The sequence below is a fragment of the Ursus arctos genome, unplaced genomic scaffold (genome assembly GCF_023065955.2).
Source record: "Ursus arctos isolate Adak ecotype North America unplaced genomic scaffold, UrsArc2.0 scaffold_22, whole genome shotgun sequence".
Taxonomy (NCBI): domain Eukaryota; kingdom Metazoa; phylum Chordata; class Mammalia; order Carnivora; family Ursidae; genus Ursus; species Ursus arctos.
Window position 1 is genome coordinate 4,659,996 of NW_026622897.1, and position 14,704 is coordinate 4,674,699.

Consider the following 14,704-nt stretch of genomic DNA (forward strand, 5'->3'; position numbering starts at 1 on the left):
CGTATTTTTCAATTTGGTAAGACGAATTTTTTTTTTTTTTCGTATGTAATCTTGCCAATTTGATTTTATTTTTTTAATGTTTTTTTATTATATTATGTTAGTCACCATACAGTACATCCCTGGTTTTCGATGTAAAGTTCGGTGATTCATTAGTTGTGTATAACACCCAGTGCACCATGCAATACGTGCCCTCCTTACTACCCATCACCAGCCTATCCCATTCCCCCACCCCCCTCCCCTCTGAAGCCCTCAGTTTGTTTCTCAGAGTCCATAGCCTCTCATGCTTCATTCCCCCTTCTGATTATCCCCCTTTCTTTATCCCTTTCTTCCCCTACCGATCTTCCTAGTTCTTATGTTCCATAGATGAGAGAAATCATATGCTAATTGTCTTTCTCTGCTTAACTTCTTTCACTTAGCATAATCTCCTCCAGTCCCATCCATGTTGCTGCAAATGCTGGGTAATCATTCTTTCTGATGGCTGAGTAATACTCCATTGTATATATGGACCACAACTTCTTAATCCAGTCATCTGTTGAAGGGCATCTCAGTTCCTTCCACGATTTAGCTATTGTGGACAATGCTGCTATGAACACTGGGGTGCATATGGCCCTTCTCTTCACTACGTCTGTACCTTTGGGGTAAATACCCACTAGTGCAATGGCTCGGTCATAGGGTAGCTCAATTTTTAACTTTTTAAGGGACTTCCACACTGTTTTCCAGAGTGGCTGGACCAACTTGCATTCCCACCAACAATGTAGGAGGGATCCCCTTTCTCCACATCCTCTCCAGCAATTGTTGTTTCTTGCCTTGTCAATTTTTGCCATTCTAACTGGCGTAAGGTGGTATCTTAGTGTGGTTTTGATTTGAATTTCCTTGATGGCTAATGATTTTGAACATTTTTTCATGTGTCTGTTAGCCTGGAAATACCGGCTCACAGTGTGCCCATCCCCATCCCCCCTCGCAGGGGACACGGAGACTCTACCCAAACAGGGTTGCCTGAGTATCGGCGTGGCAGGCCCCTCGCCCAGAAGGCAGGCTGAAAAATCAAGAAGCCCACATCCCTAAGATCCCTATGAAACAAGGTAAGACGAAATTTTGAGATTGAACAACAGATGCTCTATACCAGAAAGTGCTCCACACATGCTTGAGAAGAACACATATTCTGCTGCTGCTGAATGAAAGGTTCTGTATATGCCATCAGTTAGGTCCGTTTAGTCTAAAGTGTACTTCAAGTCCAATAAGTTTCCTTATTGCTTTTTTTGTCTGGATGATCTGTTCACTGATAAAAGTGAGGTACTGAAAGGAATCCTCTAGTATCAGTGTACTGCTGTCTATCGCTCTCTTCAGATGTGTTTTATTTCCTTGACATATTCAGGTGCTCTGATGTTGGGTGCATATATATTCACAATTATTATTTCCTCTTGATGAGTTGACTGCTTTATCATTATATAATGACCTTACTTGTCTCTAGTTACAGTTTTTGACTTCAAGTCTATTTTGTCTGACATAAGTATAGCTACCCCTGCTTCTTTCAGTTCCCATTTGCACAGAATATTTTTTCCCATACCTTCACTTTGAACCTATCTGTGTTGTGAGTCTCTCAGAGGAAGCATATCACTGGGTCTGGTTCCTTCTTCATTCAGCCACTCTATGCCTTCCTATGTGAGCATTTAAACCATTACATTTATAGTAATTGTTGATGGATATGAGCTTAGGATGATCATCTTGTGAACGGGTTTTGGCTGTGTGGCAGTTCCTTTTTCCTTTCTTCTGCTCTTGTTGTCTTCCTTTGTAAATGGATGATTTTCCACAGTGGCATACTTTGGTTCCCTTCATCTTTTCCAGTACAGGCTTCAGTTCATAGTTACTCTTAGGCTTACTGGAAACATCTTATAGGTATAAGTTCATTTTAAACTGATAACAACTTCTATCTCAAGGAAAAACTCTACCCTTTTATTCCCCCAAGCCCCGCAATTTATGTTTTTGATGTCACACTTTACTTTTTATATTGTGTGTCTACTGACAAATTACTGTAGCTATCACTATTTTTTACACTTTTGTCATTCAACCTAACTAGAGTTAAGTGGTTAACACATCACCAAATGACATAGTAAAGTATTTTGAATCTGTCTACATTCTTACCTTTCCTAGCGTATTGGACATTTTCCTATGTTTTCATGTCACTAATTAGCAGTGTTTCCTATAAGCAGGGCTAGTGGTGACAAACTCTCTTGGATTTTATTCGTTTAGAAAACTTTTTATCTTGCCATCATTTCTTTTTTTTTTTTTTAAGATTTTATTTATTTATTTGACAGAGATAGAGACAGCCAGCGAGAGAGGGAACACAAGCAGGGGGAGTGGGAGAGGAAGAAGCAGGCTCCCAGCGGAGGAGCCTGATGTGGGGCTCGATCCCAGAACGCCGGGATCACGCCCTGAGCCGAAGGCAGACACTTAACGACTGAGCCACCCAGGCACCCCATCTTGCCATCATTTCTGAAGGACAACTTTACTGGGTAAAATATTCTTCGTTGGCGGTTTCTTTCTTTCAGTACTTTTAACATATCATCCCGTTCTCTCCTAACCTGAAAGGTCTCTGCTGAGAAATCCACTGTAAGACTTACAGGGGCTCCCTTGAAGGAGACAATCTTTTTCTCTTTTTGCTTTTAAAAATCTTTTTTTTTCTTCAATTTAGGTTTTATTATATTGTGTCTTGGAAAAGATCACTTTGGATTGAAATTTTGGGGTGACCTACTGGCTTCACAAACTTAGATGTCCAAATCTCTCCCCAGGTTTGGGAAGTTCTCAGTCATTATCTCTCTAAATAAGCTTCCTATTCCTTACTCTCTGTCTTCTCCTTTGGGACTCTGACGACACACAGACTATTTGTTAATGGTGTCCCATAAGACCACAGGCTCTCTTCATTCCTTTTCTTTTTGCTTCTCTCACTGGATGATTTCAAACAATTTCTCCTTGAGATCATGGATTCTCTCTTCTGTTTCATCTAGTCTGCTGGTGAAGATCTTTATTGAATTTTTTAGCTCACTCATTGTAGTCTTCAGCCACAAACTGCTCCTTGATTCATTTTCGTGTTCTGTTTCTTTGAGGAACTTCCTGTTTTGTTCCTGGATTGTTTTCCTGGTATCCTTAAATTGCTTATCAGCGTTCTCAGAGTCCTCTGAGCCTCTTTAAGGCAATTATTTTGAATTCTTCATCAGGTAATACCTTATCTTCTTTTTTTTGGGGCCAGTTACTGGAGAGTTACTGTATTTCTTTGTTGGAGTCATGTTGCCCTCATTATTTATGATCCTATAACCTTGTGTAGATGTCTGTGCATCTGAAGAAGCAGTTCCCTCTTTCAGACTTTATGGTCTTCACTAAGAGAAAATGTCCACCTGCACGTGGGGGCATGCTGGAGCATGTGGTAACCTCGGGTCTAAAGGTGCAGGGTGACAAGTGTGAGGGTTTGTGTGGCAACGAGTGCTGTGCCTCACTGGCTCTAGCCACTGGGGTCCATGGCATCAACAACCCTTGGCAGATGCTGGGGGTCCGCAGAGGCTGCAAGGGCCTTGGGGTCCTCAGCAACAGATCAGGGCCAGGGGCTAGAAACCAGGGCAAGCAGCAGAAGTTGCCAGAGCGACCTGGGGGCCAGCTGCAGGTGCCTGTGTAGTGGCTGTAATCCTACATGTAGTAGGGGAGGGGGCAGGGCAGGCAGCAAGGGCTGGGGTTACCTACAGGTGCATAGCTTTTGGCAGGCACTGCCATGGCTGTTGGGTCCTGCTGTGGGTGTCTAGCAGTGGATGCCAGTGATGGGGGTCAAGGAGGATGTGTGCAAGTGCACAGGTGTTGGGGCCAGCTGTAGGGGAGCAGAGTGAATACAGGGCAGTGACAGAAGGCAGTGCCTGATCCAGGCCCAGAAGCAGCTGCATGGACCCAGGCCACCGTCACACTCTTCTATAGCGACAGAGTCTGCCCCGAGGCATGGGCATGGTAGTGGAGGCTCGTGACAGGTGTCAGGTTGGCTGTGTGCGAGTGCACACCTAAAGGGGTTAACTGCTAACATGCACATGGTGGTAGGGGTCAGTCACAGGGTCTAGGGCATCTTGTACTCACGCAGGTGCAGAGGCCTGGGTGAGCTGCCGGTGCAGTTCCCAGGCTCCAAGGGGAGTTGACTGCAGGTGGGGCAGGGAGCAGGAAGGGACTGAGACAGCTGAATGTGACTGTCTGTGGAGTTAAAGTCAGTAAAACCTGCAAGCTTTCTGCAATGGCTGTGCTGACCATTCCCTGCTCTCTTCAGTGATAAACACTGTTGGTCTGTCTGTAGAGCAGACCACTGGGAACCATGATCACTCTGCAGCCTGGCTGTTACTGGCAGCCCCTACTTCTCTTCCTGGTTCCTGGTTACCTCCATCTCAGCTTTGCTGTTCTCTGGGTGCAATGAAACTGAAGCGGGACCTTCTTGTGGTACCAGGAAACGAAGGAAGCTGCCCACACACCCTGCTCTTCTCTTCCCCGCAAGAGGAACTCTTTCTAGCTGGGGAGTTCCCTCTTGGTGCCGAGCAATGCCAGCTTGAGGACAGGAGAATCCAGACAAAAATGAAGCTGTCCTCTTTCCATTTGTGTGCAGTCATTCTCAAGGGTTTTTTATTGTTCCACTATGTTGTTGACGTTTCTAAGTAGACTCTAGAGCTCTCTTTAGCCATGGTTAGCTACCTGACTGTCGGTTTCTGTGAGGAGATGAAGGCCGAGGTCTATTACTCTGCCATTTTGGTGACATCTCACTGGTAAATTTTTATAATATTATAATGTTCTACCTTAGTAAACCTGAATTTTAAAAACCTCAAGCATTTTAAATGTTTAGGGACCACAATCATTACCAAATCGGTTAATACTAAAAACAACCCTATACAATACAAATATTACTAAAAGATCTTACAATACAGGACAAGAGAGCTGAGAAGTTGCCACTCTGTCCCAACAACAAGTACAAAGCAGAACAACAGGAAAACTCAACAGCAGCAGGAGGGGAAGAAGAACCATTCTGACAGGCAACAGAGTCTTCTGTTCTTAACAAGGTCAGCCCTCAGGAGGAACTGTTCTACCGGAGCTTCACCTGCGGGGGTTTTACCACAGCCTAGCCCATCGGAAAAGGGGAACACCCCACTCCAGCCCCCTCTAGCCATCCCTTCCCCACTAGGCAGGAAGAAAACTCGACGCATCTGCTCACCAACCAGATGGACAGTGTAAGCAGAGAGCGGAAATCCTGAGAACCAGGAAGAACTTCAAGAGATCAGAAACACGACAACAAAAATGAAGAGTGCTTCCGCCGAGTTTATGAGTAGACGGGACACTGCTGAGGAAGGAACCTTGAAGCCTGAAGATGACAAGAGAAACCTCCACAACCAGAAAGCAGAGAGAACAAAGACCAAAGAAAACAGAACAGGATACACAAGAATAGTGGGACAACTACAAAACATAAACCAGACCATGACACTGTCCTAGTCGAAACCTTCAAAATCACTTACAACACCCATCGCTTACACAAAGCCACAAGTTCTCCCACTGTGGCCTGTGAGATCTTACGAGACCTGAGTCCTGCTACGTCTCCCACCTCTTCTACTCCCCTGTCCCTTTCCCCTTTTCCCAGTCTCACATGTCACCCTGTTGTCTTCTTCTGCTCTTTGAGCACACCTCTGCTTCAGATCCTCTGCGTTTGCTGCTTCTTCCGTGTGAATATTCTCCCCCGGATACTCACATGGACCATTCCCTGACTCTGTTCCCTGGCTGCAGAAACATCACCTCCACAGAGAGGCCTTCCTTCAACACTCTGTTGAAAACACCAGCCTACCTCCTTTCATTTTGCTTTACTTCCTACAGCAATATTTTCTATTTTGTATAATATTTACGTTATATAATATTTTATATCATGCATTTGCTCACTTTCTGTTCATCCACTAAAAATATGAGCTCCTTGAGGGGAGGAACTTTGACCTGATTGGTTCCCTGCTCACAGCACCAAGACTCTTACCTACATGCACAAATTAGGAGTTCAGTGAACAAGTGAAGTAATAAATAACTATTACAATTTATAACAAGGTTTTTTTTTATCTTGTGTATCAACCTGAACTGACTATGCTCAGATTACTAACACTAAATAATTCAGAGTTCCACATAAAATGGTCTGTCCCGTTTCTGAAAAGAAAACTTTCATAGAAATACATCCTTCTTTCTGCACTGAATTTCCAGACCGTAAGAGACTTCTGGTCTTTCCCTCCCCCCAAATAAAGAGAAGTAAAATGATCCTATGGGTTAATTGAAGGTCCCATATAATTCTTGGTGATGGAAAGAATGATCATTTCTATTTAAACCCGTTTTTTTTTTCTCCTCCCAACACACACACACACACACACACGCCTTGCTTATCTTTATTCTAGTTTTCATTAAGTTAAATCTTTCACCAGGCAGTATATTTACACAGTTTGAAAAAAAAGTCTAAAAATGTATACAGTAAAAAGTCTTGCCCCTGCACCTCAGGCAGTGAGTTCAAACTCCACCACCAAAAAGTAACCACTGGTACCCAAAGCAGACACGGGCAAATTATTCCAAATATTTCAGCTTTGTGGGCCGTACAGTCTCCATCACAACTATTCAACTCAGCTGTTGTAGGGTGAAAACAACCTCAGACAACAGGTAAACAAATGTGGACACCTAGTAAAGCTTGGTCTGCAAATCCAGATGGCGAGCTGGAACTCCAGCACAGTCAAACCTGTACACAGCTGAATCCAAACAGGTCTCTCTCATAAGAAATGTCAGTGGTAGTGTTTGGAAGGGCCTGCAACCAAGACTGCTATTTTAAACAAAAAATTATCCTACTAACCATAATGATATACTGATACACATTTTCATATAAATATGAAATATAAATACAAAGTTTTCATATAAATAGATATCAGATTATTCGAAGATGCCTCCTCTGTAATCTGTAATATGTTACTTCAAATATACTTCTTGTGGTATAATTATGAAGAACTGAGGAACATTAAGACAAAACAAAACAGTCACCTAACTCTGGCCCAAAACTTTCCCTTAAATGGTAGATCAAATATCCAATTAACATCGTTGTGGTATACATGAAAAACTAAACCAGAGTCCATATTTAAAAACAAAATAAATCCCAAATATGTATTTTCCAATGAATTCCAAAATGCATGCTCCTGATATGTCTTATAAAGGACTTGGTTTAATAAAATAAATCAAGATCAGAAAGAACTCACACTCTGAAAAATAGATCATTGCTAGACGGGAGTTGTACCAGCTTCTCAAAATTGAAAGGTCTCCTAGGAAGGGATCTCACCTTAGACGCCATCCTCATAAAAAGTTTGTTTTGATTTTCTGCTGTTCCCATCTTTTCATTCTTGACTAAATCATTTAGGCTGAGATTATCATCATCATGAAAGTATCTAACCCTTTCTTTTTCTTCATGGGTTGAAGCCTATGAGAAAATGAACATTATTTAGTGAAAACATGGGTCTCTGAAACATTTTTAATTAACTATTAAATGTAAAAATCCCATTACATACCACAATCTTTCCTTCCAGCTTATCCCCATTCTGTGTGCTTCCTTTTGGAAGAATTTCCATTTGAATACCACTCCCTATTTCTGCCCCATGACTCTCCTCTTCCCCAGGGATGGAACTATGACATTATCTGATTTCTGGGTTTGGGGGAAAAGGCAGAAATGCTTTATCCCTTCTCTTCTGACTGCTCTTCTTGTAGTAACAATTCCTACCACCGTGGAGGGGAAGTCTGCAGTCATCCAGAGATCGAGTAAGCACACCGAAAACAGGTAAAGTATTAACAAACCCATTTCATACAGCTCTATCAGAAACAAAGCTAATACTCTGATTCTCATCTAAATCAGTCCTGGGTTTTCCTAGCAGCTGGTTCCATACCTACATGTGGAAAAGAAAAGTGCTATTTATTTCGTCTCAAGTCCAAGTTCCCTTATGTTCCCTTATTCTCACATTCCCTTATCCAAATAAAACCTGCTCTTCAACCTCTCTGAGATCTTTGGAACCATATTCCTAGTATTTCTTCCCAACATTACTATTCCTGAATCACTAGCCTAAATCTCATATTCCATGACTTCACTCCCTGGCTCCAGACTCTTAATTTCTGGCTCTCTCATCCTTTTATGATACTGGAAAGGCAAACCTCAATCCCAAATGAACATGCCTGCCCTCTTTACCCCTGTACCTACACTGCTTGGTCGGAGGCGGCTCAAAAAGCCCAGCTGTCATCTGGCATCGCATCTGTGACTCCCTAGTCAGTTCTGTCCTTTCATGGAATCCAAACCTTTACTATTCTCCTGCTACAAGCCTGCTCCAAACCCCTAATTCCTCCCATTTCATTAGAAGAGGGATCCATCCCACTCTATTTGCTGAAAGAATTACTATCTCCAGCAGCACAGGCACTCAACAGGCAAATAATAAACATCTGATAAAAAATTATGAATGAACAAATCTTCTGTGGGCCCAATTACCCCTTGTTTGATATTCCAAATCTAAAACAAAAATTCTAACTTGGGAAAACTGAATACATTGTTTTTACCATCTCAAGAGCCTCAAGGTAGTGCTAAAAACTAATTAGTAGAGCTGGAAGATGGAAGAGAAAATAAGGTTTATAAAGGATCAGAGCAACTACATAATTACGACATTATTGTGCATCAATATCCCATCACCACAGCTCAAATTAGCTAACACAGATTTTCCCTAAGAAAATGGTAAATATGTAAATGGTAAATATATAAAAAGAAGAATTACCATATGCTATGGTAAATATGTAAAAAGAAGCTAGAAACAATGGCAAAAAAAATGTACACAAAATTAAAATTGCCAAGGTGCCTGGGTGGCTCCATCAGTTAAGCACAGGACTCCTCATTTCTGCTCAGGTTATGATCTCAGGGTTGTGAGACTGAATCCCTGCATCAGGCTCTGGTCTGAGTGTAGCACCTGCTTAAGATTCTCTCTCTCTCCCTATGCCCCTTCCCCCCCCAAAAATTAAAATTGCCTTAAACATTCAATATTCACAGTTATTGGAAAACAATAGTTGAATCAGATGGCATTTTGTAAAATACAAAGGGATATACCCAGGAATAAAAGTAATAATATAATTTACTACCTTCTAATGTTTGTATTATAAACCTGCATTTCAGGAAATATACTGAAGTAGTCTGATGCAAAGAAAGCCAAGGGGAAGAGAGGGATTCTGAATTAATAAACAAAGACCTCTGTTAAACACACCATCTGTCTCTTCCTTCTTCCTCCTTTAGACTCCAGAGGTTTTCCTGGTGTAGTCACAGGCCACACTCTTCCAGACTGATCTGTTCTGACCAGGATCACTTCTTGGTCTTCATTCTATGGAAAGATTTCAAGATAACTTTTGAAATTATTGTGAAAAGTACTGACTATTTATATTTAGTAATCAAAAAAAAAAAAAGCATAAAAATGACTCTAGCTTTCTCATGTAACTATAGACTGTCTTCAGTCTCCTGGAATTTCATTACCACTATAATGTAAAATGATCATGATCTTTTCAGAGAAAAGTAGGGGGGGGCGGATTCAAAGTTCATTTTATTATTTTTTTTAAAAAAAGCAATTGCAGAAACAAACTTCAAATAACATTTCCATCTAGATGATATTAAAAGATGACTAAGTACCAATATTCATACAGGCATTGTATGGGAGTACCCATAATTTATGCAGAAGATGTCATGTTTAATGCATGTTTCCTCAATTTAAAGATGCCAATAAAACCTGACTAAAAGAAATAAAGCAACGAGGGGTGCCTGGGTAGCTCAGTGGGTTAAGTGTCTGACTCTGGATTAAGTGTCAGCTCAGGTCATGATCTCAGGGTCATGAGATAGAGTCCGGAGTCAGGCTCCATGCTGGGTGCAGAGCTTGCTTAAGATTCTCTCTCTCCCTCTGCCCCTCCCCTACACCCTCCTCACCCTGGCTCAAGCGCACGCATGCTCTAAAAAAAAGAAGAAAAAGAAAAAGAAATAAAACAACAAAACGACATAACAAACTTGCTAAATTAGCTGCTATAATGATGTTCCACACGACGTCTATTCTTTCCATTAATAGCCCTAAAATGCTTTCCACTTCTCTGACTCTTCAGAAGTTATATCCCACCTGCTTTCAACCCATAATCTTTTTCCTACAAACCACTGGCCAAATACATGCCTGGTACGGTACAGAATAAGATTAAACTTTATTCTATGAGGAAAATGAATGTTACTGGAAAGGTTCTAACAAAGAATCACATAAAAAATATTAGATATCTATTTTATTAAAAAGCAGTTTGAAACAAGTCCAAGCAAATTATTCACACTTCAATTTTTTTCTCAAATCAGAATCAATTATTAAAAATCAATTTCAAATCCATTTAACAGAGATTTAGTTTGCCTGTTAAGATGGAAGAAAAAAATACAGATCAATTATTGATCTTACATTCACATACAATACTAAGTAGACAGTGAAGTTATTATCACTACCTTTCTTCTTCAATTAGTTAACATTAATTAATGATGTGTCTATTTTAAAGGGTATCTCTTGTCATCCTCTTACTGGGTAACACAGATGGGCATCACATTATTTTTTATCTAAGTTCATCAGATTACTAAAGCTGATCTCCATAAGGACTTTCAAATTACTAAATCTAATACATACTTAGCAATTATCATCTTCCTTGATTTCAAAGTATTTGATTCTGTTTATTACTTCTCAGCCTGAAACTCTTCTTATTCCAGTTTTCTAAATACTCTACTCTTTCCTGGTTCTGCCTTACCTCTCTCTGACCCATTCATCCATTAAGTATTCTAAAAAGTACCTACCTTACGTAGTTACTAAAAGAAATACAGTCCCTGCCTACAAGAAGTGTACAGCCTGTTGAGTGAATTATTCTCTACATACAGTAATCAGCATAAAGAAAGTCAACTTCACTTTCTCCTCCATTTCGAGCTATACTCCAAGTATGGACAACTCCAGGGTTCCTTGGTTTCCATCCTTCCAGCCTGAACATAACTGTCACTCATACTGACAAAAAATTCATTATGCTAAACGTGAATGTAATTATGTCATTCTTTGCTGAAAAATTGGCAGGGACTCCATATTACTCAGGAGAGAGCAGTACCTTCCAAAGTGTGGCCCACAGACCAGTCCAGTCTGAGAATTACCAGCCCTGTTACATTTGTTGTCAGTCCGTGAGGAGTTAAGTACAAAAACTGAGTGTTTATAAACTTTTACAGCAATCTTCAAGAGTAATTTTATGTTGCTTCAATCTAAATGAAAATTTGGACCTAAATTTCAGAATATCTTTCATTTTTCCGTAATTTTTATTGTGTTTTACAAAACTATTAGTTCATGATGGGCTAGAAAATCCAAAAACAAAACAAAACAACCACTCTGATCCTATAGCTCAGTCTGAGAAACACTGCCCTAGACAGTGGGATAAAGGCAGGCACCTTACTACACGACGCAAGGCCTTCAAAATTCAAATACCATGGCCTTCTTCAAATTTACTTTTTCTCCAGCTGTTCACAGTTTTTGTAAATTTACTGTCCATTTTCCTTCCTAAATAATTTTAGGTATGTTTGTATTGCTGGACCATAATCTTTCCAGTAACTACTTGTCTATTTACAGTTATCAGTCTTTGCCACTTTCCAGGCCAAAGACCAAAGTAGGCACTGCCTGGTATCTACAATAACCGGTACAGGGGCGAAAACCAATGACGCCTCCTAGACGGGACTAACAAACTGGTGCCTCGGACAGACTAATTCTACTCCCATCACCAACCCACCACGCGCCCAGCTCTGTTCCTCTTCTCCTGTTCCTTGAGCATGCCAAAGGACACCACGGTTTCCCACTTTGGGTACCCAAGACAGAAATATGAGCGATTTCCATATTTGCTCCTCCATTAATACAGAACGTCGGGCTTATTTAAGAATCTACAACAGATCAACACATGAAGGCCCACAGGCCAAATCCAGCCTGCTTCCCGTGTTTGTTTGACCCACAAGCTAAGGGTGGTTTTTACACTATTAAATGGTTGAGGGAAAAATCAAAAGAATAATATATTCCATGACAAATAAAAATTATATGCAATTCTCATTTTAGTGTCCAGACGGTTGTACTGGAACAGAGCCATGCTCACTCATTTATCTATGGTCTGTGGCTGGTTTCCTTCCATGACAGCTTCAAAGCTACATACCTGAGTTGTCACGACACAGACTGGAAAGCCCATAGAGCCTAATATATTTACTATTTGGTCTGTAGAGAAAAAGTCTGCTAACCTTTGATCTATGTTATTCTTCAGGTGATAAAACTAATTCAAAATCATTTAATGAATGCTTTTACTACCTGAGAACAAGCAAGATAAAAACTTGCAACTGCTGGGTGGCGTTGCCAACACATCCATGTTGTAACAGGGAGGGTAAGAGAATGGGGACCCAGTGCCCTGTCATTTTGTTAACATAGGCCTGATGTCCATTTCTGGCCACAATGGCCACCATGAGAACCAGGTATAACGTGGCATGGCTAAAAAGCTAGACAATATGGAAAAATACATGAAACCACCAAGCCAGAAGAAACACCCCAGAACTAAAAGTGGCTGCCTCCAGGATGGGGATAAGGTCCGAAAAGGGCTCGCAAGATTGCCTTTCTTTCACACAGGCCTTCCAGCATTATCCGGTATAACACACTGATTAAAAAGAAAAGGAAAGGAAAAAAGCATATATTGCTTTGCTTCAGAGCTGGTATTTGAAAATTCTAAATGTTTGTTTGAAAGCCATTTGTGGCATTTGTACATCAAGGAAAACTCTTCCACTAGATCAGATCTTCCCACCAGTTGGTGTTCTGCAAGTCTGTCATCACTGAAGGCCATAGAACACGTTTCTTTTAAATTTTCAACAAATAAGCAGTTATGACAGTTCACAGTATTTTCATGATTTTTAAACCATCTCTACTGTATCCCTAATTATGTCCACAGAGAGCAGGTTATTCGCTACACACAAGTTCCCAGACGAGGCGGTGAGTGGACTGAACATTGAGCTGCTTTCCATTCACCGACTCGTGTATCCTGGCTCAAGGCTATTTGTTCATTTGTACACTCATTTATGGGACTGCATCAGCTCAAAGGAAGCATGGTGATGGTACCAGATGAACTCCAAGCAGCCTTAGTTATGTCCCCGTTCTTAATTCTTTTTTTTTTTTACAATAATATTTTTTATTATATTATGTTAGTCACCATACAGTACATCCCTGGTTTTTGATGTAAAGTTCGATGATTCATTAGTTGCATATGACACCCAGTGCGCCATGCAATACGTGCCCTCCTTACTACCCATCACCAGCCTATCCCATTCCCCCACCCCCCTCCCCTCTGAAGCCCTCAGTCTGTTTCTCCGAGTCCATAGTCTTAATTCTTAATAACTGTTTATTCATGTCTGGTCCACGCCCCTTGATCAGCCTTCCTAGAGGCTCATCTGTTTTATTAATTTCTTTCTTGTTTTTTTGATCACTTCTACTTACTTTTAGTTTTTATTTCAGTAATTCCATTATCTGCTCTTCGATACATTTTCTCTTCTCTCTTCTGCACTGGGTTCCTGGCCCATGTCACAGGCAGCACAGCACGCTGGTGTGGACCCTGGGCCAGAATGCCCATGTGCCAACCCTGCCTCGTTACAGAACCTTGCACATCACTTAATTACCTCGATTTCCACATTCACAAAAATAAACAAAATAGCAAGGTATTTTCAGGATCAAACAAATTAATATATATACATCATTTAAAACAATGCCTAGGAATAAAGCGAGTGATTAATAAATATGAGCTTAGACTTTTTAGTTCTCTTTCATTCATCTAATCCTTTCTGGATCTGACCGAGTCTTCCTAGCATCTACCCCCTCATCTCTAAAATTCCTAGGATATTATTATTCTTCATATACATCTACTATTGTTTCACCTTTTCTTCATAGTATCATTCTGTTCTCAGAACTGAAGCTACCAAACATCCTTAAAGTCCTTTTGAGGCTGTGCCACCATTTTAAATTCACTGGCAGTAAGTGTTTACATCCCAATTATTTTTTTAGTATGTTTTCTGGCATGCGAGTGTGCAAACTTGAGTGGGAGGGTTTTTCCTTCCCTCCTGCCTCTCTGCCTCCACTGGTCCACGAGGATTCCCAGTTCCGACAGCGGTACCTCGCCCTGTGAGACTGGGGCTGCTGCACGTAGTGCATGTCACGGCCGCAAGGCTGTGTCTGCCTTCTTCCATCTAAATCACCTCCCACCCTCATCATTTCCTGGGAGCTACAGCCCTAAGTACGCAAGGCCTTTCCCAGACTCCTTTCTCAGGAGCCCTCAAACCGGGATGAGGCAGGGAGAGGCTGCGTGAGGGGATCTAGTTCCCATCATCGCAGAGTAGCTCAGTTCTCAGCTGCTCTGCCTATTTTTGGACTTAGATCCCTGCAAGCTCCAGATCCTTACTGTTTTATACTCAGTTCAGAGAAATGTATCCTTACTTTTGAGCATGTTACATCTCTTCCAATTCTTTTTGTATTTTGTCTGTGGTTGTACTTTTTTGTACAGAGTGAAGACCTCAAAGCACTAACACACCTCTAGTCAGAGCACTCAGAAACGCTGCCCCATG

General features: G+C 41.1%; 1 protein-coding gene across 2 annotated transcripts in view; it reads right to left on the reverse strand.

The window, feature by feature from the left end:
• CWF19L2 (CWF19 like cell cycle control factor 2) overlaps positions 1 to 14,704 on the reverse strand; it is a 156,637-nt gene that overhangs the window by 50,563 nt on the left and 91,370 nt on the right. The window contains exons 13-14 of one of the 2 annotated variants that reach the window (XM_057316733.1): positions 9,285 to 9,413; positions 7,352 to 7,489 (exon numbers count right to left, since the gene is read on the reverse strand). In XM_057316733.1, the coding sequence (XP_057172716.1) occupies positions 7,352 to 7,489; positions 9,285 to 9,413 (267 nt within the window). The remainder of the gene's footprint in view (positions 1 to 7,351; positions 7,490 to 9,284; positions 9,414 to 14,704) is intronic. The other variant, XM_026505860.4, reaches the window with a different exon arrangement.